Source organism: Calonectris borealis, chromosome 16 (assembly GCF_964195595.1).
Source record: "Calonectris borealis chromosome 16, bCalBor7.hap1.2, whole genome shotgun sequence".
Taxonomy (NCBI): domain Eukaryota; kingdom Metazoa; phylum Chordata; class Aves; order Procellariiformes; family Procellariidae; genus Calonectris; species Calonectris borealis.
In genome coordinates this window covers 7,579,017-7,606,983 of record NC_134327.1, presented here as the reverse complement: position 1 = coordinate 7,606,983, position 27,967 = coordinate 7,579,017, and the positions used below count along the sequence as shown (strand labels likewise).

The window sequence follows — 27,967 nt, the reverse complement described above, 5'->3', positions numbered from 1 at the left end:
GAGGAGCTCCCGGCCGGACTTTGCCCGCTGCCCCCGCGGCACCTCCCGCCGCCCCCAGCCGGGACGGGACGGGGCGCTCCGGGGCTCCTGCCAGTCCCCCACACGCCCGGCGGGAACGGGGCTCTCGGCCGCTGCCCAGTGAGGAAACGCTTGTCCCGCCGTGCTGAGGCGCACCGCGGGGCACTCAGCAGAGGGCTCCGGGCCGGGGGCGGCCCGCCCCCGCCGGCAGCCGAGCCGAGCCGCGACGCCGCGCCCACCCCCTCCGTGGGCGCCATGGCGGCGGGCGGTGCGCTGTGCGGCTCCCGGGAGGGCTCCGCCGGGCTCTGGGTGAGTGCGTGAGCGAGCGAGCGCCGCGGCACCGTCCCGCTGCGGGGCCGCCCCCTCAGAGGCCCTGTCAGAGCCTGGCCCGGACCGAGCACCCCGCGGTGCGAGCGAAGGGGGCGCGGGGTGGCGGCCGTGCCCGACCGCGGGGTGTGCGGGTTCCTCCTGCGTGGGGCCGGGAGAGCCGCTCCGCGGCGCGGCACCACCCGAGAACCCACGGACCCTCCAGCCGGGTGGCAGCTGCCAGCGTGGTATTTGAGTAAGGCGGCTGACACGCTGGAGGCAGTGAAGCGTATTTCCATCAGAAGTTGCTGGTGTTACGGACTTTGCCTCCCAGGGACAACTTTTCACCCAAATAGAGAAGAGCCCAAGTCTTCATCCAGTTGCAGTAAATTTGATGAGAGGTGTGTGGGAGGTGCGCAGTCCGGCTGCACTGCTGGAAGGGTATTGAAATTAGTCACTTTATTGTCTTCAGAAAGTTATCTGCTGAATGACCCACTACAGAAACACCTTTGACAGGGCTCTAATGAGTCGATCAGTCCAGACTCACATGCATTTCTATCCTCAAGGTTGATAAACTCCCATAATAATTTGTGAGCTGTTACCTGCTTTCTCTTTTCATCAAGTGATTCCTTTCCCTTAGCCTTGCTTTATATCATATCCTCCACATAAAAGACTCGAACCACCTCCATGAGCTGCTGAAGAAGAAATACCCTCACCTGTTCATCTACAGTTTGCTGTATTTTTACTATTATTATGTTAGCAGATGAGATCCAGCTATTTGTTCAGTAAAAAAAATTACAAAAGGGTTATAAGTACAGCTGAGGAAATGCAGATGCGATGCAGTTCATGCACTAGGACACTTCTTTCCTCCTAATCTTAATTTCACCAGTCATTCACTACTGACTATTCTGATGGTTCCCAAATGCCGATAATCTTTTCCATTCCCAAATCACTTTTTCTCATTCCACATTCAATAACTTAAATTCCCTCTCTTTTTTTTTTCCTCTCTAGTTGTGATACATGATGTCCTTTCTTTGGCGTCTTTCACTTTTCCAACCTTTTTTTTTTTTTCTCTCTTTCTACTTCCATTCCCTCCAAAATGCTACTGCGGAGTCCTCCCTCCCTCCCTCACCTGTGACACCTTACTATTCTCGAGCAGCCCCTCTGTTGCCAAATGTTTTTTACATTTGAAACCCTAAATCGAATTCCTCTAACACTATAGTAGATCTCAGTTGTAGCATTAGCAGCTTGCATTAGCTGGTGAAATTCTGCATACATTAGCTTTACTGTTTCACTTCTGTGTTGATTCTGTGACAGGACTGGAACCAGACATGGTATACAAACACCCCAGGATTTACCTGGTGCTTTGAGAGTACAGTCATTGCTTGGATCCCTTGTGCCTATCTTTGGATCTGTTTTCCTTTCTACTACTTGTATCTTCGACACAAAAACAAAGGCTATATCAGGATGTCCCACATCTTCAAAACCAAAATGGTAAGGGTGGAGGATGGGGTTTGATCCTAACAACTTTTTATCACAACTTTGATGCAGAACTTAATTTTTCTAAATCATTAACTCTTTTCTGATGATCCATCTCTGTGTTTGCTTTGACATTTACTGACTCAGGTAAAGTCAGGTTAGTATAAATCAAGTAAAGTTTTAGGAAGAACTGTCATAAGATCTTCTCCCCTGTACTTCCATTCGGTTCCGCACTACTTCCCGTAATGTTCTCTATCCCAAACCTCTTCTTCCACCTCTCCAGTCATACTGCCCAGGCTGCGTGGAGCATTCAGTTCAGTAGATCATCCCATCATCATTTCAGTCCATTCCAACATGTGTTTGCTGTCTCTGCCCAGGTCCTTGGATTCATCCTGGTAATACTGTGTTTTTCTAATGTCTTCTTCGCACTGTGGGAAATAAGCCAAGGAATCCCACGGGCTCCAGCATTCTTCATTAGCCCAGCCATGGTGGGAATCACAATGGTAATTCTTCCTTTGTTTTGTCTGCATGTGGCCCAGCTTAGCCCTCCTGGGGCAGATCTTGTATTTGCCATGTTTCTCAGTATCTTTGAGCACAAAGATGGCTGATGGGGAGTAGAAGGCTGGAGACACACTTTGTGAGTTTCTGCTGCGTGACGGAGCAGGGGTTTGGAGTTGGGGCAGACCACTGGGTCTACAGCTACAGCATAGAGCCCTGTGGGCAGAGTATAACTCGCAAGAGCCGAGGTAGCAGTAGTGTTTAGAAAGAGGTCTCACAACAAGAAGACAAGATCTAGTTTCTCATAACCATGGTATGCGATTCAGTATTTAGTTTAGAATAAAATGGGATTTCTGTTCAACCTAATGCCTATCCTCCCCTTCTGTCGTTGTGTCTTCATACCCTAGATCCTCCCAGCCTGTTGGCCCACTTGTAGTTTTATTACTTGCCCTTTCTGGAGAGACATTCTTGAGTGCAAAATTGCACATAATGCTTTTCAGTTTTAGGCTTTTAGGAGCAATACTGCAGCTATGAACATCTTGAAATGTTTGGGCAAGAAACTAACTGATTTTTCTCTATTGTATCCGTTAATTTGATAATAATGTTTGGCATTCCATTACCAGCTATTTATTTGGACAAATTTGTACTTCCTCGCAGATCCTTGCCTTGTTCCTTACCCAGGTGGAAAGAATGATGGGCATCCAGTCTTCAGGCATCCTGTTGATTTACTGGCTGCTCTCATTCGTGGCTGCAGTTGTGATGTTTAGTTCCAAAGTCCAACATGCCCTGAAAAGAGTAAGTGAAATCACATATGTTTAACGTGCAGGGGTATGAAGTCTAAACAATAGGGCTTTTTCTGCTGCATTGATTGTGAGGTGGAGAACCAAATTCCTCTCTTAAGATGTGTGCTGAGAAAAATGATTGATGACATTTTGTCATCTCCATCCATGTTATCCCTTTCAGTGTAGATAGAGTGTGGTTTTCTGAGAGCTCGGCAGACTTCATATATGAATAGAAGCAAAATGAACTGGCCTTACGCCAGATTTTGTATCAGCATAAATATGTTGATATATTATACATTTTTGTTATTTGGATATTTGTGGTGAATGTTTATTTGTGGAGGAGTGCTGGCTGGACTTACACATCTGAGACTTACTGTCAGTGGCCATTTTCCTCAGGTGAAGAGTTGTACCTTTCCATCACAACAAGGAATAAACAGAACTTTATGTTACCTGTGTGTTTAAGTAATAGGGGAAAAATATGTGGCCACTAAACAAAAGACAGGTGGGAACTTGCTTGTTCCTGCTGTGTTGAATGGTATCAGGCACCAGGCCTCTTGTAGAAATAACAGTTTGCCACTTCTTGCTACCAAAATACAGTTCCAAAAATACTCAGACTTTTTCCTTGGTTTTTCTCTTTCTCATTCACAAAATTAATTAGAACGCCCTTCATGGAGCCCCTTAGACACACCATTAATAATAAAAACTGGCAGCTGCTTTATTATATCAACAACTTATCCCACTAGGTGAGCAAGGAGCTTGTGTCCCTCAGAGCACCCAAAGTTCCCTGAATAATGATGCAATGTGGACTTCTGACTTGACTAGACTGCTATGAAGCCTCACAATAAAACTGTCCATTATTTAGCATTTTCTGATATTCCAGTTTCAGGAGTTTTTATTTAAGTAGCTCTACATAACTACAGTTTAAATAAATGCACCTCATGCTTCGAACCAAAACTCAGAGCTTATGGCTGGTAGAACATGAGAAGCCGTCTTACCTCATTCTCAACAGTATTCTGTTTCGTAGGGCTTCCTGGAAGACCATTTCCGCCATGTTACAACTTATCTTTATGCTACCTTGGTGCTAGGAGAACTTGTGTTATTCTGCTTAGTTGATCACCCTCCCTTCTTCTCTAAAGCTGTCAAAAATCCTGTAAGTATAACATAGCTTTTCATAATGCATTGCTTCATTGTTCAAACAGGAATTTAAGTTTATGGGGATACACAGGAACATGAGTATCTGGGAGATGTAAGATGCATCATTTTGTATAAAGGCCGACTGTTTTAAAAGGTAACCAGCAGAATTTGGGATAACAGTACTCTGTCATTCTATGTATGTTTTGAAAAACTAAAAACCTCTTCTATCCATACTCATGTTTATTTTCATTGAAACTAGTAGATATGGCTCATATGCTCTCCTGTGCAGCAGTACTCTATTTGAGGTATGAGTATGGCAGAGCTCGGTGCTTCGGAAAATAAATGTCTTTGGGTATGAAGAATTTGTTCCTCCATCGGAGACATTATTCAAAGTCTAATTCTCCAAAGTCTCCCGATCCCATTGGTCCTCCACAATACATTTACACTGTTAGGGTCAATGAATGGGGTGTGTGTAACTTTTTGATTGCTTTTTCTGGGGAAGCGCAGAAGGGGATTATATTCATCTGACACATATCCTTTTCTATATATAAATATCACCCATGTTTTTCCTCCCATCAGAATCAGTGTCCAGAAGCCAGCACCTCTTTTCTTTCCAAAATCACATACTGGTGGTTCTCTGGGTAAGAAAACACAGAAAAAGACGTGGTTTTGCTAGAATATCAGAAAAAAACAGCAGCATAAGAGAGGGTGTAGATGACAGCCTGTAGCAAATATCTAAGCCCCCGAATTAGCTTGCGCAGTGAGGATTTAAATTCTTTCTCTGTGGACTTGAGGTATTCTCACAAGATCAAATTATAAAAAATTAACTTACTTTTCTCAAAGTAGTTCAAAACACAAATTTGTGATTCTAGATAATTCTCTTCCCCCTTTCAGCTACCCTTGCAGTGCCCTCCCAATCTTGAAATAGACCTCAGCAATCTCAAAAGATCACTGTACACCAAACACAGCCCTATCTGCCTGCCAGACCTTCCTGTAACAAATGCTGGGCAAAGGGAAAATAGCAAATGAGGACATTGGCCCAGCTTGCTGCTTAGCATTCAGAACTAAAACGATTACATACCTTGGGTCTAGTGTCTGCTATGATAAGGCCTCATCTGTGTTTTCCTGAGCCACAGAGTAAGTTAAACTGAACTTTGTCCTCCACTGCCCAAGACCCAACTCTCAGTATAGACTAGAAATTAGGACTTATTGGCAAATCCTCATTATGTTGACAGAAGATAGCATAGGAATTTGAAGCAAAACTGCTGTTCCTGAACATTCATATTTATCCTGGGAAAGGATAGTCCCGAGTAGTGTTTTATGTAACTCACTCCCTACATGCTCACTGTGGTGCACTAACTTAAAGCCCATCTGTTTTGAAAACATTACATGCACAACAAATCCTTCTGTGCTTACCTTACAGCAGTCTGTGTGTTCTCCAGGCTTGTCTGGAAAGGCTGTCAGCAGTCCTTGGGGGTGGATGACTTGTGGCCAGTGAGGAAAGAGGACTCCTCTGAAGAAATTGTTGCCTGGGCTGAAAGAGAGTGGAAGAAGTGTCATAGCAGAACCCAGCAGTGAGTACTTGATCTAGGGAATGCGTCATGGGCTCAGCTGGGCAGTTTCTCTCTTGCCTCTAGATGATATAAGCAAATACAGTCACAGGTGCTGGTGTGCCATCTCAGAACAGGCTTTAATCCCCTCCATTCCCCACAGAGTGCTGGACAGACTGCTTCAGCACATATTCAGGCTCTGAACATAAGCTCTGCTAGGTGCTTCCTATCTGGACAAGCGAATGATTGAAAGATTCATTCCCACTGAATTATTTGTCTGTTAAACAAGAAGAAAAGGATAGCCTACATAAAATAGTCCAAGTAACACTCTGCTGTGAAAACTTGGGAGTCTTTACTCTTCAGTGGGTGAGCGCTCAGTGAGTGAGTTCCTTTGTGCAAAATCTGATTTTAAGTGTTGAAATCTGCTGGAGAACATCTTTCCATTCCTGGAAGCATGGAACTGTAAGTTTTTTGTGAGAGAGATCATTTTTTGATGAGCATTTATACTGGACATGGCATGAGACCCAGTGTGAGATATTTAATGATTTTTTTGAAAGCATGAGATCCCCAAGCTTTCTCCAATTGTGGCTAGCTTTCTTGTTCTTTCTTTCTTTAGAAAAATGGAGTCTGCTACATTTAAAAAGGGTCAGAAGAGTGAAACTGGCATAACAGAAGCTGAAGAGACAGAGGTTTTACTGCAACCAGAGCACAGTCAGAGCGGGCCCTTACTGAAAGCATTTTGGAGCATGTTTGGAACCTATTTCCTTCTCAGCACTGTCTGCTTAGTTATCTGTGATGTTTTCTTGTTCTCCATCCCAAAGTTACTGAGGTATGTGCATATTTATAATGTATTTCTATCACATGTACAAGATTGCTGTGTGCATCAACTCACACAGAGATGTATATGCCAGCACCCACAGAGGTGGACACACGAACACTTTTGAAATCTCTTATTGCTGATGAAAAGAGCTGGATTATCATTTGTGCTAAGCCCACAGTCAATTCAGTGGGAAAAAAAAAATCCAAACCACTGTCTAAAGCTCTGCACGCTTTCTTCACTGTTGTATTCCAACAGTGGAAAGGACCAGCTGCACTAAGCCTTTTGACAACTTTACTAGAATAGGAGTGAATTATTTGATGGTTCTACGTATCACATAATTTGCACAGGCTGTCAGCCACTTGCTGTAGTCTTAAGGCTCCGTGTTCCCTGACTAATTATAAAGAGCACATCTGTGCATCCTACACATCTTAAATAGCTTTAGTCAGTTGACATAATGCTTTGCGGATCGTGTTGGTACAACACAAACCTGCATTACAGCATATTTTCAAGGGCAAAATCACTTCTTAGTCATTAAGATTAAGAGAAGTTCTGGAAATGTCAATGACTCCCTTAGATTTGCATGCAATATGCTTCCAATTTGCGTATTTCTGACAAATCCATGAAATTCAGGAGCCATCCTTAGCACTGAAAATGAGGTCTCCCCTGAGAAGATGCTGAGATCAGAGATTGCTTCAAATCCACGAGGGCTAAATGTCAAAAATCAGGATATTATAAGACATAGGGTACTCAGCAGTTTTTCCAAGTCTTCTGCTATTTTACTGATAAACATCAGCCAGAGAGAATACAGAAATATCCCTGGTATTTCTGCATTTTTGCATTCTGCATTTCATCCGTTCTACATGGATTCATCAACATTTTGCTCCTGTCTTGCAGCCTTTTCCTGGAGTTCATTGAAGATCAAGAAGCACCTAGCTGGCATGGTTATTTCTATGCCTTCACTATGTTCCTTTTGGCTTGTCTCCAGACTCTGTTTGAACAACGATATATGTACATGTGTCTTGTTCTGGGGTTGAGACTGAAAACTGCAGTAACAGGGCTTGTGTACAGGAAGGTGAGTGTGTAGCTTCCTTTTTAGCTTCATTTTTTTTCTAGCCCTACATTAGTAGTTACGACATTTTTGGTACATTGTTCTTAACAATATCAGGGGAGATATTATTAGAAACTACTTTTAGGATGAAATTCTATGCTATATTCATCTCTGAACAGTATGTGGGAGGTATTTTACTATTTGTTTTTCAGATCTTACCTCTGAAGGAAAAGCCAAGTAAAGGAAAGAGGAAAAAGCAACATAAACTTTCTTATGCTGTAGATTATGGTTGGGGAAAGGAGTAAATTCTTCATCCTAAAGTGAAGTCACATATCCCAGGCAACAGCGTGTTGCCTAGGATTTGACATTTTTCTCCATCTCTTTTTTTTCCTTTCTTTATAAGGAAAAGAAAGTTGATGATTTTTGGACCAAAGCTACTGTTTGATGATGCCTTTCCTTTCTTCTCTATCCTGCCTAGATCCTAGTAATGTCAAATGCATCAAGGAAAGCAGCAACAATAGGTGAAATTGTTAATCTCATATCTGTTGATATCCAAAAGCTAATGGATCTGATTATCTATTTTAATGGGACCTGGCTTGCTCCTATTCGGATTATCATCTGCTTTGTCTTCTTGTGGCAGGTAAAATATGATGACACTTATCTATACCTTTCTATTCTAGGTATCAAAGGAAAAAGGAACTTTCAAAATTCTGCTTAGAGCTTTGCTGGTTTGAATAACCTGAAATTGCCATATTTTTCTTAGCTCCGTAGCATGGTGGATTCACTTTTCTTTTTAGAATATATTTTTATTGGTATAGAATCCTTACCTGATCCTTCACTTCATCTTCTCACCTGTGTATTCAGCATTCAGTCTTTTTCAGGGAAAAGATTATGAGTATGCTTATTCTGAGCTGACTGATAAACTTTTGCCCCAGATTTTCCTCTCACCTCTCTTTTCAACCAAAATGTGGTGGCCCAGTGCAGGCTGAGAGTCCAGTTCCAGCTCCTCAGCATTGTTACAGAACATAAAAGGGAATGGACTGAAATAGCAACTTGACATACCTCATCCTGAAGCTTGATTACCACAAGATCAGTGAAACAGTTTGAAGCGAAGTTATGTGATATTCAAAAAGAGTATTGGATACATTGAATTCCATAGGCATCAAGGAGTTTAGCAAGGAGAGCGCAAAACCTGAATTAGAAATAAAGGATGATAATCTAAAAGATCCTTTTTTCCTCCTAATTCAATGTATGGCATTTTGTCAGTAGGATAAAGCCCTATTTCTTAGTCCATGTTTTTGGCAGCATACCAAATGTAAGTGTGAGCACTATAGAGAAGTTGATTCCTAGGAGCTTTCCAGAGGCCTTTGAGACCTTTCTTTGCTAACCAGGATGGACTGTGCCTTGTGCCTGGCAGGATACTATGACCTTGGAAAATTAGTAGCATGCTATAGACTGTTGAAAAATTATCATCCTTTTTCTAGCAATGTTGACAAGCTGAATGTGGTTGCATGTCGTTGGAGCGTAATAAACACTTTGTTTGCTAGTGTTCATAGACCATTTGTATAGAGAATACTTTTATCTCTCTGTGTATACCAGCACTCACCTCTCTAGCAAACATAAGCCGTTTGTAGAGAGATGTAACTAAACCATGAGAAACAAGCTCACTATTTCAATACGCAATTCATTATGAACCCTAGTATCCAAGAGCTGTCCCAAGGGTACGTGGCACAGTATAATGCTACCATTTCATCTAACTATTGGATGTAAATTCAGACAAGCTGGGTTGTTTGTGCTGCAAGAATAGTTTGTTGAGGGTTTGGATTTGTTTTTTAAACAAAACCTGGTTTTGTTTTGGGTCACTTACGTATGCCAGCCAAAAGATGTCCTCCTTAACACATCCAAGAACAGATGGGAAGAAACAGAAATGACTTGAATTGCCAGCGTGCTTCTGGATCACTTTCAGCACTAATCTAGTTCCTAAAAGGGAAGCAAATAAATTCAGCAGACCATGATGACAGAAGTTACCCAGCCTGGAGAGTTAACAATCCACAGTACTTAGGGAGCACAGTTCCCAGCAAAGGCAAGATTAGAGTAAAGCCTTAGCCTTGAGGGATGTTAGGCATAAGTTCAAATAAGAGGGAAGGTGAGCGAAGGGGAATGGAAAACAGTCGTTTCTAGTAATCGTGAGAAGTTTTTCCTCTTTCCTTTTCTCTCCTGGCAGCTTCTTGGGCCATCTGCCTTGACTTCAATTGCTGTATTCTTTTTTCTTTTGCCTCTGAATTTCGTGATCACCAAGAAGAGGAGTCAGTTTCAGGTACATCTTGCTTCATAAAAATGAAGTGGTTTACTGACTTGAATTATGCTAGAATACTTCTTTTGAATCTAAGTCAAAGGCTGCCATGCTCTTCCAGGAAAGGATCACATGGAACCCAAGGCTACTGATGATTACAGTGGGCATGCATGTTGGGGGGGGGAAAGAAAAAAAAAAGAAAAAAAGTATTGTACTGAAGCGTATCACTAACATTCAACATCAAGTGATAGCTTAATTTTTATTATTCATGCTGACCATGACTGTCTGAAGGAACACAGGAGGATTCAAAGCCTCCTGAGTTTCTCGAAGTTTAGAGTAAGCTCTTGCATGTTCAGTCTTTTACCTCCTTTGCCCACCTTTTCTGTGTTTTTTTGTGTATTGCCAGTAAAAATAAAGCTCTGAAGATAAAAAGCAAAATATTTCCCAGCCTGGAAGATTCATAAGCAAAACAGTATACACAGCTCAACTGCAGGGAAATTTATTCAGAATTCATAGCAGGAATAAGATGTTTTTTCAGAATAATTGCACCGTTAAACATTCAACCTATTAAATGATAAAACTCAAATATTTATTGCAGGAGACCCAGATGAAACATAAAGATGAGCGGGCCAAACTCACCAATGCCATTCTCAGTGACATTAAAGTAATCAAACTGTATGGCTGGGAGAAAACCTTCATGGAGAAAGTGCTTGGTATCCGGAAGCAAGAACTTCAGGCCCTAAAAAGATCTCAGATTCTCTTTTCAGCATCTCTAGCTTCTTTCCATTCATCAACTTTCCTGGTGAGTGGTTCACCTTCCTACATAAAACGTGCTATTACTTCCATTTCTCTTTGTACTCCTTTCTGGACAGATTTTTCCTGTGGGACAGCTAAAGATAATGTCTGCCTAGAGGAGTTGGGGATCTCACAGGAGTTGCTGAGCCACAGTAGAATCAGTCACACAGACATTTACACTAACAGTTCCATGGACAAGTTGCCTGGTCTGGCAGTGTGCTCCAGGCAAACTGAGCCTGTTTTGCAAGAAGCATCTGAAGACCTCCAGCTAGGCAGGGTTCATGGCACAGTCAGTGGCAGCACAAGCCACTTTTGCACTTGCTGTTGCAGCCCAGCTGTGTGTGTTTTCAATGGGAGATGGCTGTGCTTTCACCTTGCTGTGGTTGCAGCACCAAAACTTCCGTAAAGCAGAACAAACATCAAATGATCATGGTTTTGTTACCAACATGCAAGACCTTTGCCTATGATATTTGCAGGACGGGTACCACGTATATGGGTGATAGCATGGATTTAACTAAATGGGTTCCAGAGCATTTAGGAAGGGGCCTGTCACCCTTGCACCATTCTTTTCCCTGTCTGAAGCAAATGGTTTGCTTTTCCTTTGGTCCCTTTCAGATTGCATTTGTCATGTTTGCTGTCTACACGCTGGTGGATAACACACACGTCCTGGATGCTCAGAAGGCCTTTGTATCTTTGACACTGATCAACATTCTCAACACTGCGCACTCCTTCCTGCCGTTCTCCATAAACGCTGCTGTCCAGGTTAATTGCAGGCTATGTTCCTTTTTCTTTGGCCATAAGTGTTTTTTTACGTATCACCATTAACAGGTAAAGGTATGGATTTCTTAGGGCTTTGAACATCAGGGCTAGCTATTTAATTGCTATTGTGAAACAGTGAAGTGCAAGGACTTGCAGCTAAAGGTACTTTGTAGTATTGTTTTTCAGAAAGGCTCCATATATAGACAAAATAGTCACCAAGAACAACTCTTAAGTCTTTTGGGACCAATCACAAGGACCATTACATCTCAGAGGTGCTTCCAGTTCTGTTTCTAATCACAGAAATCAGAACAGAAATCAGCAAAATCTCCATGGGAGATCAGTGGAAACCCTGCTAGCCCAGGCCAGAGAGAAGAGCAATGCATTTTCCAGTAAGAAATTGGGAAATTGCACTTCCCTCTTGCACCCCAAGATGACTGTCACAACTCTTCATATACAGAAGCAAACACTAGAAAGATTGCAGGATGAATTGAAGAAAAAAGCAGCAATTTCACTGTGTGAACAGAAGAGAAAACACAGGGAAGAATATGGCTTTTTGCTAAGCTAAGTGGAAATAAAGGCAGTTAACATAAGGAAGAGCTGCATTTGTCCATCTAAGCCTACAGCATCTGCAACATAGCACTTAGTCAACATTCTAAGTGGGTCTTCAAGTTGAGTCTTCACTTCGGGTTTTAGCTTCCTTTGTATTTTAAATCTTATTCTTTTGTGTGCTTCTTCATTTCAGGCCAAAGTTTCTTTAAACCGCTTAGCTGCTTTTCTGAATCTGGAAGAACTGAATCCTGAGAGCTCAAGCAGAAACACTTCTGACTGTGGTAAGCTTTTCTGTTAGCATTGTTGTCTTATAAGGAGAGTAGCTTCCATTGTTCCGCTTCCACTCTTAGGGTGCCTACCATACTCAAGAGAGAAAAATGTTTGCCCTTTACTGTCACTTTATCTCTGAGGCTTATTTATTTCTAACGATGAAATCTAATCTGGTAATTAACCCCTTCTTTTCATACTTAAGGTTCATTTTATGTAATGTAAATACACACTGAAACATAAAGTCACATAAATAGGGATATTTCTGTACCTACCTTTGAATTTGTAAGTGTTCTCTTTCTCCTCATATTTTAGTACAGGCAAGTATCACCGTAAGAAATGGGACTTTTTGCTGGAGCAAAGAAACTTCTTGTCTTAGAAGGTACAGACTTACCCTTAATCATCTCAGTTCTGTAGGTCAGGGTGGATGCTGAATGAACTAATTCCTCAGGGCCTAAGTGAAACCAGTGTGGAATATCTAGAGGCTTCTGAGTTTGCTTAAACGTTGAATTCTGAAAATTATAAAGTCAGACAAAATGTAATCTTAATTTTATGCTTGGGAGCACATAAATGGGAAGGTGTCTGTATCTGGATGTTACCTTAATACATGAGGACTGCTTTCTTTACACAATTTTCTTGTCCAAATACGAAATTATAGTAATTTAAGTCAAAAAATTAGAATTGATGGTATGCAGATATTATATATGACATCTGTACATGCTTATTTCAAAAGGCATTGCAGTTTTAGAGAAGAAACAGTATTGAAAAGTTCTGATGTTCAGGAATGTTTTATATCTACTGCTTTGGGCTAGCCTATCTCCAGAGTGGGGACCCGAGTTTTGGATCTGTGTTTGAAACTCAGATGGGGATGTGGATGAAGACTTTCTGATTGGAGGTGTCTTTGAAGGGATGACTCCTGTTCTGCTGCAAAAAGTCAGCATGACAGAGTAATCCTGTGCAAGTGAGGCCTCAAGTATGAAATTAGGGGGGTTAGTTGGTACATTTTTATTGCTACAAGACAATAGCAAGAATTTTGGTCATTTTCTTTTCAGAAAGTGTATATAAAAGGTGGTAAGAGACTAATCTTTTCTCTACAGGATAGATCTTACCGTGCCCCAAGGCTCCTTGCTTGCTGTAGTTGGCCAGGTGGGTGCTGGAAAGTCCTCCTTGCTGTCAGCGTTACTTGGTGAGCTGGAGAAAACAGATGGCTGTGTGACCATGAAGGTAAATTTTTGCCTGAGCATTTGCTTCTAATTAGGCTGTCTTCAGGAACAGTAAGGTATTAACCGAGGCATCAGGGACTTGATGAAAACCCATTTACTGCTGAATTTAAACAAAAGCTGTATGTGGCAGCCTGCATTTAATTATCTGAAGGTGCTTAAGACCTCTCAGATGAACCTGGCCCTTGGGAATGGGAACTGGAACAGGACTTCAGAGATCCAGTTCCATTTCCCACTTTGACAGTGAGCTGAAGTGGCGTTGTGATAAATCACATCACGTACTTTTACCTGTTTCCTCCTCTATAAGATAATGAAAGTGCAGACTCATATTTTGCAAAGCCTCTAAGACCTGTCAATGGTGATGATCATTCCAGATTTCTATAAAGCTAACTGGGAGAGTTTTAATTCAAAGACAGATCCCCACAGTGTCAAGTTGAGTTTATGAAAACATTCTTCCACTTCCATTTTTATAGGGCACCGCAGCTTATGTCCCCCAGCAAGCTTGGATACAAAATGCTTCAGTGGAAGATAATATTCTCTTTGGGAAAGAGATGGATGAAACATGGTTCAATACAGTGATAGATGCTTGTGCACTACAACCTGATTTGAAGAGCTTCCCTGCAGGGCAGAAGAGTGAAATAGGAGAGAAGGTACTGGCTTAGGTTTATATTTTGGCCAACTTCTCCATGAGTAGCTACAACTTTGGGTGTCCTGCTTAAAACACCTACAAAATGACTTAACTTGCAGGAGGCAGGTGCTCAGGAATTTCTGAAAAATCTGGCCATGATTTAATGGGGTCTGAAGCCCACCTGACAGTTAACCTAACCGGAGGTATGAGAGATACTTAAGACAAGATCAACAAATCCAGGTCATTCCTGGGTCCTGTTTTGCAGGAGAGTGGAGTTGCTCAAGAGAATCTGCCTCTGCGCCTCAAGAGCCCTATTTGGAGGGAGGGAGGGAGGGAGGGAGAGCAGGGAGAGAAGCACTGATATAAAAATAAGGAAAGTCATAAAACCTCAGTGTAAAATGGAGCCAACAGTTGGCAAATACACTGTAGCTTTGGAATAAACAGTGTCAATACATTTTTACAGGGAATAAATATATCTGGAGGGCAGAAGCAAAGAGTGAATCTTGCTCGTGCTGTGTACCAGAAGGCTTCAATTTACCTTCTAGATGACCCCCTCTCAGCTGTTGATGCCTGTGTCGGACAGCACATTTTTGAACATGTTCTTGGACGCAACGGCTTACTGAAGGACAAGGTGTGTTATAAATCCTGAACTGTAAAAGATTGCAAAATGTCTCTAATTATCAGGGCCCTTGAAACGTTTCCAGTAAGGTGGGTTACTCGTTTATCAAAAGATCCCTTATTCTTTTTTGCTAGTGGCAGCAGGTACTACCGTTAACAACAGTGGAACTGGAATGGGTAACCTCTGCAGTCCACACAGCACATGGAGGTCCTGCAGTGAATCTCATCCAGGAGGCAGAAGACTGAAAAGTTAGGTTCTCCTGAAAGACTGTCTTTATTGTCACGCAAACCACATGCCTAGCTCCAGCCTTACTTCTACAGCAAGTTTATAGTTCTTTGGTCTTCTGTCGACATTATCCTTCTCCCTTTTTGAGATTTACTTCTAGTATAGTTAGGAAGAGCCGTCTGATCTCTTCCAGCTCATTGTATCTTATAATGTCTAATCCCATCACTTTTGAATAGTTCAGTGGCACCTTTACAGTTCTCATCACCCAAATGGTCATGACTTAAACTTCAGTGTTAAAATCCATGTTAAAACACTTCTATTCTTTTTTGCATTGTTGCGTTTTGCTATTCCTTGGTATTTCTCCTCTATCAAGCAGTCTGGATAATAAATGTGGTTACATGAGAAGGGATGCTAGGACAGCTCTATTTGTTTCATGGTATAAAGTGCCTACAAATACTTGATTCAATTTCACGTTGTAGAAGGAAAATAGGTAATTTCTTTCATTAGAAAGTCCAGTTAAAACAGACATGTCTGGTTACAGATACCTTTCTCTTCATGTGTAGATTGGTTGCAAGTATCAGAATGTAATTATTGTACTGAAACATAGAAAGACTGGCAAAGAAAGAAGGTATTAGACATAAGCAGTACTTAAAGGGCTTGATTGTATATTAGAAATATATAACGTGAATTTTTCATCTAGGGAAAAATTACTTTTCTTACATCCTTTCCTACATGTGTGCAGATATGCTCAGAAATTTAAATGAAAAGGAGCTGCACTCTGACTCCATTCAGGGTGATGTAGTTTTCAGGCACAAATTTGATTCTGAAATACTGATATCAGTGACAATAAATGTGACATATTCTTCAATTAACATCATTCTACTTAAGAGCTTCAGCCTGAGGGGAATCAACAATGGAACTGGTCAGTGAGCTAAGCAAAAGGTTAGCTCTACACACAGGGTGCTAGCTTGGGACTTCAGGCTTCACTTCCCATCCTCACTCTTTTATGCTGTGCGTGACACAAAACAAGTTGATTCACCCCTTCGCTCCCAAGTTCTGCACTTTCAAAATGGGCACAAAGCTGTGCTGCAATGATAAGCTTTATCAAAGAGACAGTCAGAAGTTATAGGAATAAATAACAAAAATATCTCCAAGTTCGTAAAAATCATAGCTCACACTGAATACATGTCTGTCTTCAGAAGACAGCTGACTGCAACAGCTTGAGTGAGCAGGGAAACACCAGAACAATTGTAACTGTTCCCTCTATTCAAGCAGACTCGTGTGCTGGTGACTCACACAATCAACATTTTGCCTCAAGTGGACAACATTGTTTTGCTGGTGGATGGAACGATCTCAGAAATTGGTTCCTACCAAGAACTTCTACAGAAAAATGGGGCCTTTGCAGAATTTCTTCATTCACACATTACAGCAGAAGAGAAGGCAGGCGCTGGTTTTCCAGGTAACCAGGGTTGGAATCAGTCTTCCTAGGTCTATCAATCAATTGTTTCCTTAATATTATATTTAACATTAAAGAACTGGGGAGGGAGGGGGGCCCGCTGTTGTTCACGCTTGGGAAGAGGGAAAAGAGAATAAAACTGGAAAAGCCAGTCTTACATTTGTTCTATTTTCTGTTATGGACATTTAAAGCAGAGATCCAATCACAGTAAACTGGGGGGGGGGGGGAAATATGCCTGTCAAATTAGCTGACTCATCACCTCAAATTTGGTTCTTGAATAAACAGTTCCATCTTAGTAAACAACAATCATGCAGTAAACAGAATTACCCACTATATGTGCTATTCTTCAAGCCTGACCTTGATATTTCTACCCTTAGAAACAATTCTTTGTAATGAATCTGTCAAAAGCTATACAGGACAAAATGGGATTCTAAAGCATTTAGGAAAAAAAATGCATTTATTCACAGCTATAGGAGACACCAAAGGCACCATCACCTCTAGAAATGGTCAATCACAGGAGAAGATCTTCAGGTAAGCTTAAAGCTGTCTCAGACACTGAAGAACTGGCCCCAAAAGCCCATACAAACCTATATGGAGGTCTAAGTATGATACAGGTTTGTGATTGATCTGTAAATTAATAATAAGAGCAAACAAGCAAAACTCAAGAATAGGTAAGAAATTGCTCTTGAATGTGGATGTGGACTAACATTTTCTCCGTATTTCACAAGGAGCCAGAATTTGTTCCAGAGCTCATGTACAAGCTCAACATGTCTTGCTTGCTGTTCGCTTCCCAGCGGGGCCATAACCTCTGACTCATTTCAAACCAGCTACAGCTAGTGAATGCTTAAAGCCTCTGTTTGTTAATTGTTTGACAAAGCCCAGCCCCTGTGATAAATATGGACAATGGTTGGGGTCACTCTGGAGGACCCCGAAAATTGCAGCCCTCAAAATAGGCATGAATATAGAGGTGGATGGGTAAGGAGATCCAGCTTTAAAATATACTCATTGCCTTGGCGAAAAATTGAAAGGATTTTCGTTTTCTTTATGAAGTGACAATTCAGTCAAATCTTCTGCTATGGGAAGGGAGACCATTTCTGTAAGTCAAGATTGTACCACTGCTGCAGCCACCAAAGGAAGATTAACCAAGGGAGAGAAAACTCAGCATGGCAGGGTAAGCACAGCACCCTCCTGTAAAGGCAAAGACACGTACCATGGGTTTATTACTGACCCATTCATGGCAGGTGGTTCAGCTCACTGCCTAAGTTAAACCAGTGCAATCCCAGAGAAGCCAGCTGAGCTGTACAAATTTGCCCTAGAATTGAAACAACGTCATTTCAGCATTATTTTACATAGCACCTTCTATACAAACTGTATCTCCCTGGATGATCTAAGCACTGGTTCCAAAATAGGAATAATGCCGATACATTGCAGAGAGCACATTATGGAAATGAGAGGGGGGAAAAAAAATCATGACCTCTTGAGGAGAGAGATCCTGATTCAAGAGTTGACCTAAAAGGGGAAAACACGCTGAGGCAATCGGGGTGAGGTGGTGGTAAGGCACAGAAGAGGATAGATTACAAGGGACTTGTAATCTTGAGTCTGTCCCCAAACTCTTGTCGAGGCTGGCGAGAAGGGGCAAAGAGGCACATCAATGTTCTTATCTTGCCCAAGGGAAACATCTCAAAAGGAGGGTAGTGTGAAAGGAAAGAAGCAGACGTGGGGTTCCAGCTAGGAGTCAGGCATGAATGAGGTGTGTATTCAGGGCACATTGTAGCAGCAGTAAAATGTGGGGAGGAAACAAATACCCAAGGCTACACACTGGTACTGAGAAGAGATGAGAGTAAGAAGTCTGACACCCCCAAAGAGGGGCTGCTCTTCCCCTAGGGAAGCACAGTATTAGCCAGACTGGGATTCTCCTCACCTCTGCCGATCAGCAGTTACTCACACAAGCAGTTAGCAGGATACATGATAGTTCTCACTCACACCGACAACAAATGAAAACCACTACGTGGCATAAGGAAAGCCTTACGTGCATTCCAGCAGTAACACGAGCCTATTGCAATAACATTCATCAGTTGATAATAATCATTCAAAACAATAAAGTTGAATGAAAAGAAAAAAGGAATTAACATGGTTGCTATGGCCCGTGACATACAACCGAGTAGGTATGCCATAATAAATCATTCCTTGTTTTGGAGCTGCTTTTCCTTGCTAACAAGCTTGATCCTCCCAACCTCTTCTCCTATTTTTCCCCCAATGGATTCACTCTAGGTTAATACTTCGATTTATGCAGCCTACCTGAAGGCGACAGGCTTACCACTGTGTGTGTACATCATTCTGTTGTTCACGTGTCAGCAAGCCGTGTCATTTTCTCGTGGTTACTGGCTCAGCATGTGGACAGATGACCCTGTTCACAACGGGACACAACAGCACACAGAGCTGAGAGTTGGAGTCTTTGGTGCACTAGGAGTCATTCAAGGTTCGTTTAACTTGCTCACCTAATTCTTCTCTGTATTTCCATCTCCCTTTCCCATACCCAGGATGTTTTCTCAGAATATAAACAAGTGCATACCCACGGGCTCTTAGCCTCCTGGGCTTTTGGCACTAGCCCTAAAGGTTTGGCATGGGACCTAAAACTACAGGCTCTGACGCACAAAGAGGATTTCTAAGGGATCTGAAGAATATTTCCAGTGTTACTACATGAAATTCTACTTCATGGTATGCTAGAAGTGTTCTCCTGTGCCTTTCAGCAGACCACGATGAATAGTGTCTTCCTCTATATTTCCTGCTGGAACTAAATGACCTGAGCCCCTAAAATCATTCAGCAATGGAAGAATTACAACATCCTTATATTTCTATCCTCCCCCCATGTATCCAACATTTTCTGCGTATCTTTCTTCCTCTTATCCCTTTCTTTTCCTCCAATATAAATTAATGATATCAAAGTGCAAGCAGTGGCTCTTCTCCATGCTGAATTAAATCTTGGTTTAGGTCTTTTGAGTGTAAAGAAAGAGAAAAAGAGGAACTTGTGGAATTCTACATTTATTTAAATTTTTCTCTTTAAAAAAAAAATCACTTGTTTTAGGACAGAAATCAAATCTGGAAAAATCTCAACACAAGTGACAAAAGATTGAGAAAGCTTTGAACAAGTTGAAAAGAGTTGGAAGGGTTGGGTACCCTTCTGTGCTAACAGTGAATTTGTAGGCAGGAAACCTAAGACTTTGAGTAATTCAAAGTAATTCCAGTGAAGCTCGTTTTGTGAAGAATAAAGAATTTGTCCTGTGTGTTTAAGTTGCTGAATCCATGGCCTCCATCAAGCTTGCTTAGAAGGTCTTCCATGCCTCTGTAACTACCCTACAGGAAGGGTAGTTTGCCCTGCAGCTCTGAGGCTTGGCTTAATTGCTACCAAAGAGAAAGTCAGCTCCTTTCACTATATAGCATTCGCAGTACTAAGTGAAAATCACGATCTCGCAAAGGGGAACTCCAAGGTGAGTTTGTTCAGACCTAGTAATAATTATTATTTTTTATATTGCAGCCCTTGGCCGATTTGCCTCCACAGCAGCAGTCCTCCTAGGTGGCGTGTTAGCATCACACAAGCTGTTTCTGCAGTTGCTGAGGAACGTTGCTAGATCCCCAATAGTCTTCTTTGAGCAAACACCCATTGGAAACTTGCTGAACCGCTTCTCCAAAGAAATGGATGCTATTGATTCTGTTATCCCTGACAAGCTGAAGTCCTTGCTGGGATTCTTATTCAACTTGCTGGAGATCTACCTTGTGATTATAGTGGCTACACCAAGGGCAGCAATGGCCGTAGTGCCCTTGACTGTTCTTTATGCTGCATTCCAGGTAGGAGCTCATAGAGATACACAGACAGGAGAGGCTGAAGCAGCATGGCCACATCCCTGCAGAAAGCCTCCTTCCATTTCTTAGGAGTGGAGACATGCAGAAACTAGTTTCCTCATCTTGAATTGCATCTGAACAAGAGTAACGTCAGTGGCTCTTCCCACATCACCCCCACCTTCCAAAGCATCCCAGAGACCTCACAAAGAGGCTTGTGCTTTTCTGATGTCCAGATCAAATCCTACCTCTATACTTGTCTCCATTAGTGTTAATGCAATCATATTAAGACCAAAAGCATTTTTCCTTTCCTCCAGAATTCCTCCACTGCTTTTTAATATATCCATGTATGCCATGCAGCTCTCCCATTGGGCTCTGAAACCTCAGATGCTTTGCCAGCTAAGACTGAACATAAGGAAAGGGCAAGTAAGGGTGCAAGTATGCCTCTGTTCTCCATCAAGCAAAGGGCTGGTCTACAGGAGAAAGTAAGTGTGAGTTTAGAGGCTTGGCGAGTTCAGAGTACCCTGGCTTCTTTGCATTAACTAACCATGGGGTTATTCTTAATGAAGATAGGACACAACACAGGCAGAAACGCTACCTCACCTTTTAAGGACATATCCTATCTGCACATTAGGTTTTATAACACTAGGATAGTACATATTATTGCACTTGTTGAGCCCTTCCCAAATTTTCTGTGGAGCACCTCCATGGAGGCGTAAACCTTCTAATTACTTCCCCTTCCATTTCCCTTTGTACCAGCATTTCTATGTCATCACCTCCTGCCAGTTGAGACGCATAGAGGCTGCCAGCAGGTCACCCATCTACTCCCACATTTCAGAAACTTTCCAAGGGAGCAGCGTGATCCGTGCTTACAAGGACCAGAAGAGGTTTATTTTGAAGAGCAATTTTCTAGTGGATGAGAATCAGCGAATATGCTTCCCTGGAGCAGTTGCTGACAGGTACAAATCTGCAGTCTAAAGAAAATGATAGTTTATTCCCATGGCCTTGGTGAGTGGACGTGGCTGCTCTTGGGGCTCGGGTGGGGGTACACAGAAGATGAGACAGTGGCGCACAGTGTTCTGGGGGTAGGGTAGCCTCCTTCATTATCACTCGCACTGCGCCCCTTTCTGGCAACGTGCCTCTCACACAGCCAGTGTGCTCCCATCTCTGTTGTGTGGCTAGGCACACACACACGCTGACACACAGCTAGAGGTGTCACTTGGTGTTCAAAATGCAGGAAGCTGTGGCACATGCCTGGTGAGGCTCATCATCACACGATAGAGCGCATGAGGCCTGTATATGCAGAACCCATCAGACAATGGAGCCATCAGCCACCAGTCACGAAACAGGTGAGGAGTACCAGAAAGAGTGAGAGATGTTAGACCAACTCATCCAAGAAACTGTGTGCTGGCTGCTCTCATCCAACAGGCTTTGGAGAAAATCCTAAGAGAGACCATAAGCCAGCCAATTTGGACAGGGTGGAGCCATTAATGAGCTACAAGGTGGCTGGATAAGAGCAACCAGGGCGTGACAAGAACTTTGTTGAGCACCCCATACCCCAGCAGCTCCACCAGTGTTTTGCAAAGTCATCACAGATGCTGTTGAGAGAAAGGAAGAGGGCACTCAGCAACAACCCTGTACTCTCCTCCTCTTGTAGGTGGCTTGCTACAAACCTGGAGTTTCTAGGCAATGGCATCGTGTTGTTTGCAGCACTATTTGCAGCAATGGGCAGAACACATCTCAGTCCAGGAACTGCTGGCTTCTCCATTTCATATGCTCTTCAGGTAACTCAGCATTGAAGTAATACCATGCTTGCCTTTCATCAAAAGCAATTTGCATTTTAATTTCTGCTACCATTTTAATTTCTAAGAAATTATGAACTATTTCTGTGGCTTTCTAGATGCCTTCTCCTACCAAACCCTGCTGTCGTTGCTGAAACCCAGAGCATCTGGAGCACATGGCCCCTTAGAGAGAATAAACCTGATAAATATAGGCACCAGCTATCTTTGTCCTCCCGCATCTGAACTCATATTTAAGTCACAGCATGCTCTGAGCAACTGAAGCATGGTCTTCAGTGTCTGTCTTACCTGCTTGTAGACTAGTTACACAGCAACCTAAGAAATAGTCACACTATCTTTTAGCACCCAAGTCAGTAGCATTTCGTTCTCTATAAACTTGCTGAGAAGCAGCTATGGGGGGAGCTGGCTAGGCTCTTTAAACACAGCTTTACAAACTTTCACAAGGATCCGTGGTTATTTTTTAGCCTTTTAAGGGATGATTTCTCAAGTAATTAGCTGATGAGGTGGTCTTAAACACTAAAACAAAGTACCAGGTACCTCACAAGCACAGGTGAAGACTTATTTTATCTGCCCAAATGCTTCTGTTTCTTTCTGCTAGATAACTGGCGTTTTGAACTGGATGGTGCGCTCCTGGACAGAAATAGAGAACAACATCGTTTCTGTGGAGAGAGTGAGAGAATACTTGAGGACTCCTAAGGAGGTAGCTAACAAACTATTGACCTTACTAGCAGAGGTGAACATCTTGCAAACTAAACGAATAACTTTTCCGTTCCACCTGGACAACCCCCCTAGTTTTACCCATCTAAAAGGCCAGTTATGTTTCCTTTAAAGAACTGCAGCATTTGGTTTTTATCCAAGTGACTAGGCTTGTTTTATAACCTCTGATTATCGTTATTTCCTTAAGAGAGTTAAGCATTAGATTGCCATTAAAATAGCTTCACTTGGTAACACTCATGGAATGAGCTGTACTTTCTGCCCATATTTGGAGTATGTATTTATTGTGCGAGTTCAGATGCAACACTGATAACTGATGGCTGCTAGATAGCCTTTTAGCCACTAAAAGTCACCAGTGCAATCATTTTTGTTCTGTAATCATTAAAATTATTTCTCCATGTGCTGACCTGAGATCCTACTAAAGGAGACTTTCACAGTCCTGTTTACAGAGGCGTATAAATATTTTTTTATGGAACCACTCATAATGTCAGAACTCTGACATACAAACAAATGTTTCTCCCTATTTTCAGTTAAGATGATTGGCATCTTTGCACAAAGTAAAAAGTCAACAACATTTGCAATATGAAAGTCAGAGGCCTTTTCTCTTTTGGAAACAGTAAACAGATCAGGGGAATTTGGCACAGAGGTCTTCATAAGCTTCCTGTTTCAGTATGGCCATTTGATTTGGTAATTTAAATCAGCCTTATACATTGCTGTTTGTTTTCATTTATTTAGGCACCCTGGACTCTGAATGGCAAACTTCAAGGTCAAGTTTGGCTCACTGAAGGAAGAATTGAATTTAGAAACTATAGTTTGCGATACAGGCCAAATTTGGAGTTAGCACTGAAGCATGTCAATCTAACCATCAATGGGCAAGAGAAGGTAAGGAAAGCCACTTGTTTCAGAAGAGCTACAAAGTGTGAACAGCGCTTTGCAGTGATCAGATCTGGGCAGATACAGTCCCTGCCCTACACCAAGGTATAGTAACTTGTAAGCGTGAAGGCTGCAGTAAGGTATGAGCCCATCTATCACAATGCACACCTCTTCTAGTACAAAGTAGTGTTTCCAGGATTGCTGCATACACTAGACATTCTTCTGAGTGAAATTTCATTTCACAGAGGGTTAGCAGACTTACAGCAAAGGAATTTCACTTTTTAAATCTAGCGCCACATCAAGGCCCTGTTCTAGCTGCTAAGTCTTGTAGCTATTTTTCCCATCAAAGGCTTTCAAGATTCCTTTTCATACAAAACAATTACAAATTATAAATTATTCCCTTTAAGAGTGTATTGCTAGACTACGTGAATCTTGAGCAGCCCTAAAGATTTGATCCATGCAAAGCTGTCTCTCTTCAAAAGGCCAAGAGGAACTACATGACAGGTCTGTCCAACTGTGGAAAACAATCAACATCAAAAACAAAGCTTTCCATTGCACTTTACAGATCGGCATAACTGGAAGAACAGGAGCTGGGAAATCTACTCTTGCTGTGGGACTGCTGCGATTAGTGGAAGCTGCGGAAGGAGCGATCCTAATTGATGGACTAGATATTGCTCAACTAGGCCTCCATGACCTAAGAAACAAGATAACTGTCATTCCCCAGGTATGAAATTAATTTCCAAAATGCTTCAGCAGTGTTGTAAGTCTTAACACCTAGGAAGGGTTTATAAAGATTTTGTGAGAGAAGGGACATTCAGAAATTTCAAAGTTGGAAATAACCTCTGTGCCATGCTAGTCTTCCATTCAATATAAAATTAGCCACAGATTTGCACAGATTTAGCAGGGAAAACTGGAGAGCTCATTTTTATAACTCATTTCAGGAGTTGTTTGTACTGTCTCTCTGCTCAGGACCCAGTTTTGTTTTCTGGCTCTCTAAGAATGAACCTCGACCCATTAAACCGATACACTGATGCGGACATCTGGACAGCTTTGGAACTGACTCAGCTCAAGAACTTCGTTGCAGATTTGCCAGATCAGTTGGAATATAAATGCACTGACCAAGGCGAAAACCTAAGGTACCTTATCCGCAGAAAGACAGTGGCAGGGCAGTGCCAGCCTATGGGCTAAGAAAACATAGAGCTAGTGGGACAAGGAGTCTAATTCATTTGAAAAAAAAAAAAAAAAGGTGCCCAGACAGCAAATTGCTGCCTTATTGTCCTGTTTAGCAGCATGAAATCAAATCATAAGACACCAAGTGGAAGACCTTTGAGACGTAATCATTGTGGTGGCTTGTGTTTGTGCAGTACTTAAAACACTGGAATCCTGTTCCAGGTGCAGATCTCCTGGGTGCTATGGTAATACGCTCCCTTCATTTCCTTAAGTTGTTTCATGCAGTGCCACCAGCCTCAATCACCCTTTCAGGGAAAGGGAACAATCACCTTTTCATTGCTATTTTCAAATTAATCACGTATTCTGACCCCAGGGAAAAGTGACTACTGCTCTCAGTTTACCATCCCTCTTCTTACTTGCAGCACTGGTCAGAAACAGCTGGTTTGTCTGGCCAGAGCACTTCTTTGGAAAGCCAAAATTCTCATTCTAGATGAGGCCACAGCAGCAGTAGATTTAGAAACTGATCTTCAGATTCAGTCCACCCTGAGGGCTCAGTTCAAAGACAGCACAGTGTTAACTATAGCTCACCGGATAAACACCATCATGGACTGCGACAGGTAAGATCTTCAGCCACTTTCCTAAGGAGGAAGGAAGACACAGGCAACCTGTGCGAACTAGACAAACCCCACAGAGTGTTAGTGAACAGCAATTTCATTTCTGTCCTTTTCTTGTTTAACCCTCAAAGCTTTGCTTTAGAGATTGTAGGAGCTATCTTACATCAGCAAGGCACCAATAGGTTAATCAAAGATCACTTATTCCCATATGATGCATTTCATGCTGTGTCATACCCCTTTTTCGCCCACTGACAGCGAAACCATGGCTACAGCGCTTTGCTTCATCTTAAAATCGTGAAGATAAAATACACATCCACAAATCTTACTCCAGTCTCAGTTGCCACAAAACTCTCCTCCCACAAACTCAGTACTTGAATAGTCACTCATCAGAAACCTATTTATATCCCACAGCTGTTTCCCAGCTGAAAAGCTGCTGGAAAGGTGGGTTGAGTAACAAGCATGTACTGAAATTTATTTTAGAAATAAGTAGAAGTACCTAAGTTTATTACAGCTGCTGGTGTGTCCCCAAGCTTACACTACTGTTTTAACCTTCACAGGATTTTAGTCTTGGAAAATGGTGAGATAGCTGAATTTGATACTCTGGAACACTTAATAGCTCAGAAGGGACTGTTCTACAGACTGATGGAAGAATCGGGCCTTGCATGACTCACTCATGGAGTATACCATAATGCCACCACTATCAGGAGTAATTGATCTCGTAATTGAGTTATCTTGGTTTCACTCTAAAATGCCTGACACTCAACTGAATCTTGTTTGAGCTATAACCACAGTGAGTAGATGAGAAGGGATGACTTGGGATACACGTTATTTCCGTAGGAAACTTAGCAATTCCATTTTCATTATGTTTCCAGATACCAAAACCTCACTATTCTGTTGAAAATGAGCCAGTCAGAACTTAACCACCTTGTTACTTTTATGGTATAAAAGCAAACAAGCCAAAAGAAAAAGACCACAGCATTTCCGATTTATACTATAAATGGAGCCCAAATATACTGCCAGACTTAGAGATTACACAGATTATTTTCAAAAGCCAACAAGATTTTATGGACAGCAAACAAGAATTTAACTGGTAGCAAGCAAACTTAACTGTTTACAGCTTGTCCTAAGTTCCAGGCAGAACAAATTTAGTCTTTTGCCAACGTCTTAAGGACTGCTCACCTGAGCGCTGTTCTTACACAGGTGTGGTGGACTCCAAGGCAGCGGCTGGCTCTAGTCACCCACAGGGCACAGGCACTGGGGGAGTAGGGAAGAGGAAGTGGGATGCCACTAAGCACGAGAGCATACGGCTGCCCGTGGGCTGCCTGTTGTCGCAGCTGGGGATCGGATCCATCGCCTTCCGTGTCAGCTTTGGAGGGGCCCCGAGTGAGTCTTGCTGTGCAGAGGGCTGACAGACTGCCTGGAGGAAGAGCGCCAGCTTAGACACGGGCTCGCTGGCACAGGAGAGAGTAACTTGGCCGGGAGCGGGCAGCAGAACATCATTCCTTCTGCCTGAAGGCTTGGAGCAGCCCCGCTGCCAAGCTGGTTGGTCACACTGGAGCATGTCCAAACGCCGACGCCAACATTTCCGAATTGAATTTGCCACAAGGAATTTGCGTGGTGGAACGTGTCCTCCTCTGATCCCTGCAGCGCGGCAGTCTGGCAGATGGGGAAAGTAGCAGGGACTCACCTGTCGACCTGGTGATTCATTCCTGGTTCTATTCTTGAGTGCAAGTTTACCTCCTGCATGTGCCACCCTGGTGCCGCAGAGCCTCTGGCGTGGTCATCTTTTAGATGTTACTTTAACAAGCCAAACGGCAGCTGAAAGCAAAGCCTTCCTGGGCTTCCTGCAGTGCCGAGGAGCTGCGGTCAGGGCTGTCCCCAAGCCTCTCCTCAGGAATCGCAACAAGAAAATGTGACAAACAAATCGCACTGTGATATACTGCTGTTTACTGTGACTTTTGTTAAAGCACTTCATTTTCTAGACAGCTGAAATAAAAATAGAATCAAGTATTGAAACGGCTCTCTTCAGTAAGCTAAAGTAAATGTAATGTAAAAAGGAGTAATGGGGAGGGGACGGGAGAGTTCAAACGGGCAAGAGTCAACCCAAACCAGCAAAACCCATCAGTTTCTTATCCGACAGCTGTTCAGTAGCCTCTTCACCCATGTTAAGAGCAGTTAACAGTTTCTGCTGGACAAGTGCCTAAGATACTGAAGTCCAATGCCTGCTGCCATACTGGTGCTCAAATACCAGGGAAGAGGCAATTTTTTTCCCCTCTACTTTCTCCAAGCACAGTGACAAAAAATATTCAAACAACAGATAGGAGTTATGAGCACTCTAAAGGTTTATCACTGGATCTCAAAACCAGAAGCATTTAGAACTAGTGAGATATAAGTGTAAGTAGGTATTTTTTCTTAACTGAGGTCAAAGAGAAACAGAAGTGCCCATGTTGCTGGGTAATTCTGAAAGAGACATCTTTTAGCATACCATATCTCATCTTTTAAATGCTCATTTTC

The 27,967-nt window shown here is 42.5% G+C and overlaps 1 protein-coding gene across 1 annotated transcript; it reads left to right on the top strand.

Annotated features, from left to right (window-relative positions):
• Positions 1-273: 273 nt before the first annotated feature.
• Positions 274-27,460, top strand: ABCC6 (ATP binding cassette subfamily C member 6). The gene is made up of 31 exons (XM_075166043.1): positions 274-327; positions 1,642-1,818; positions 2,181-2,306; positions 2,959-3,096; positions 4,108-4,233; positions 4,797-4,858; positions 5,660-5,791; positions 6,384-6,596; positions 7,482-7,659; positions 8,114-8,275; positions 9,860-9,952; positions 10,527-10,730; positions 11,339-11,485; positions 12,225-12,312; positions 12,614-12,680; positions 13,396-13,522; positions 13,992-14,168; positions 14,610-14,777; positions 16,266-16,449; positions 16,914-16,977; positions 17,497-17,617; positions 18,718-18,925; positions 19,982-20,292; positions 21,043-21,242; positions 21,941-22,067; positions 22,681-22,782; positions 23,532-23,678; positions 24,235-24,393; positions 24,639-24,805; positions 25,262-25,456; positions 26,011-27,460. Exons 1-31 carry the CDS (start codon positions 274-276, stop codon positions 26,117-26,119), a joined length of 4,533 nt encoding a protein of 1,510 aa, XP_075022144.1. The 3' UTR covers positions 26,120-27,460.
• Positions 27,461-27,967: the final 507 nt, after the last annotated feature.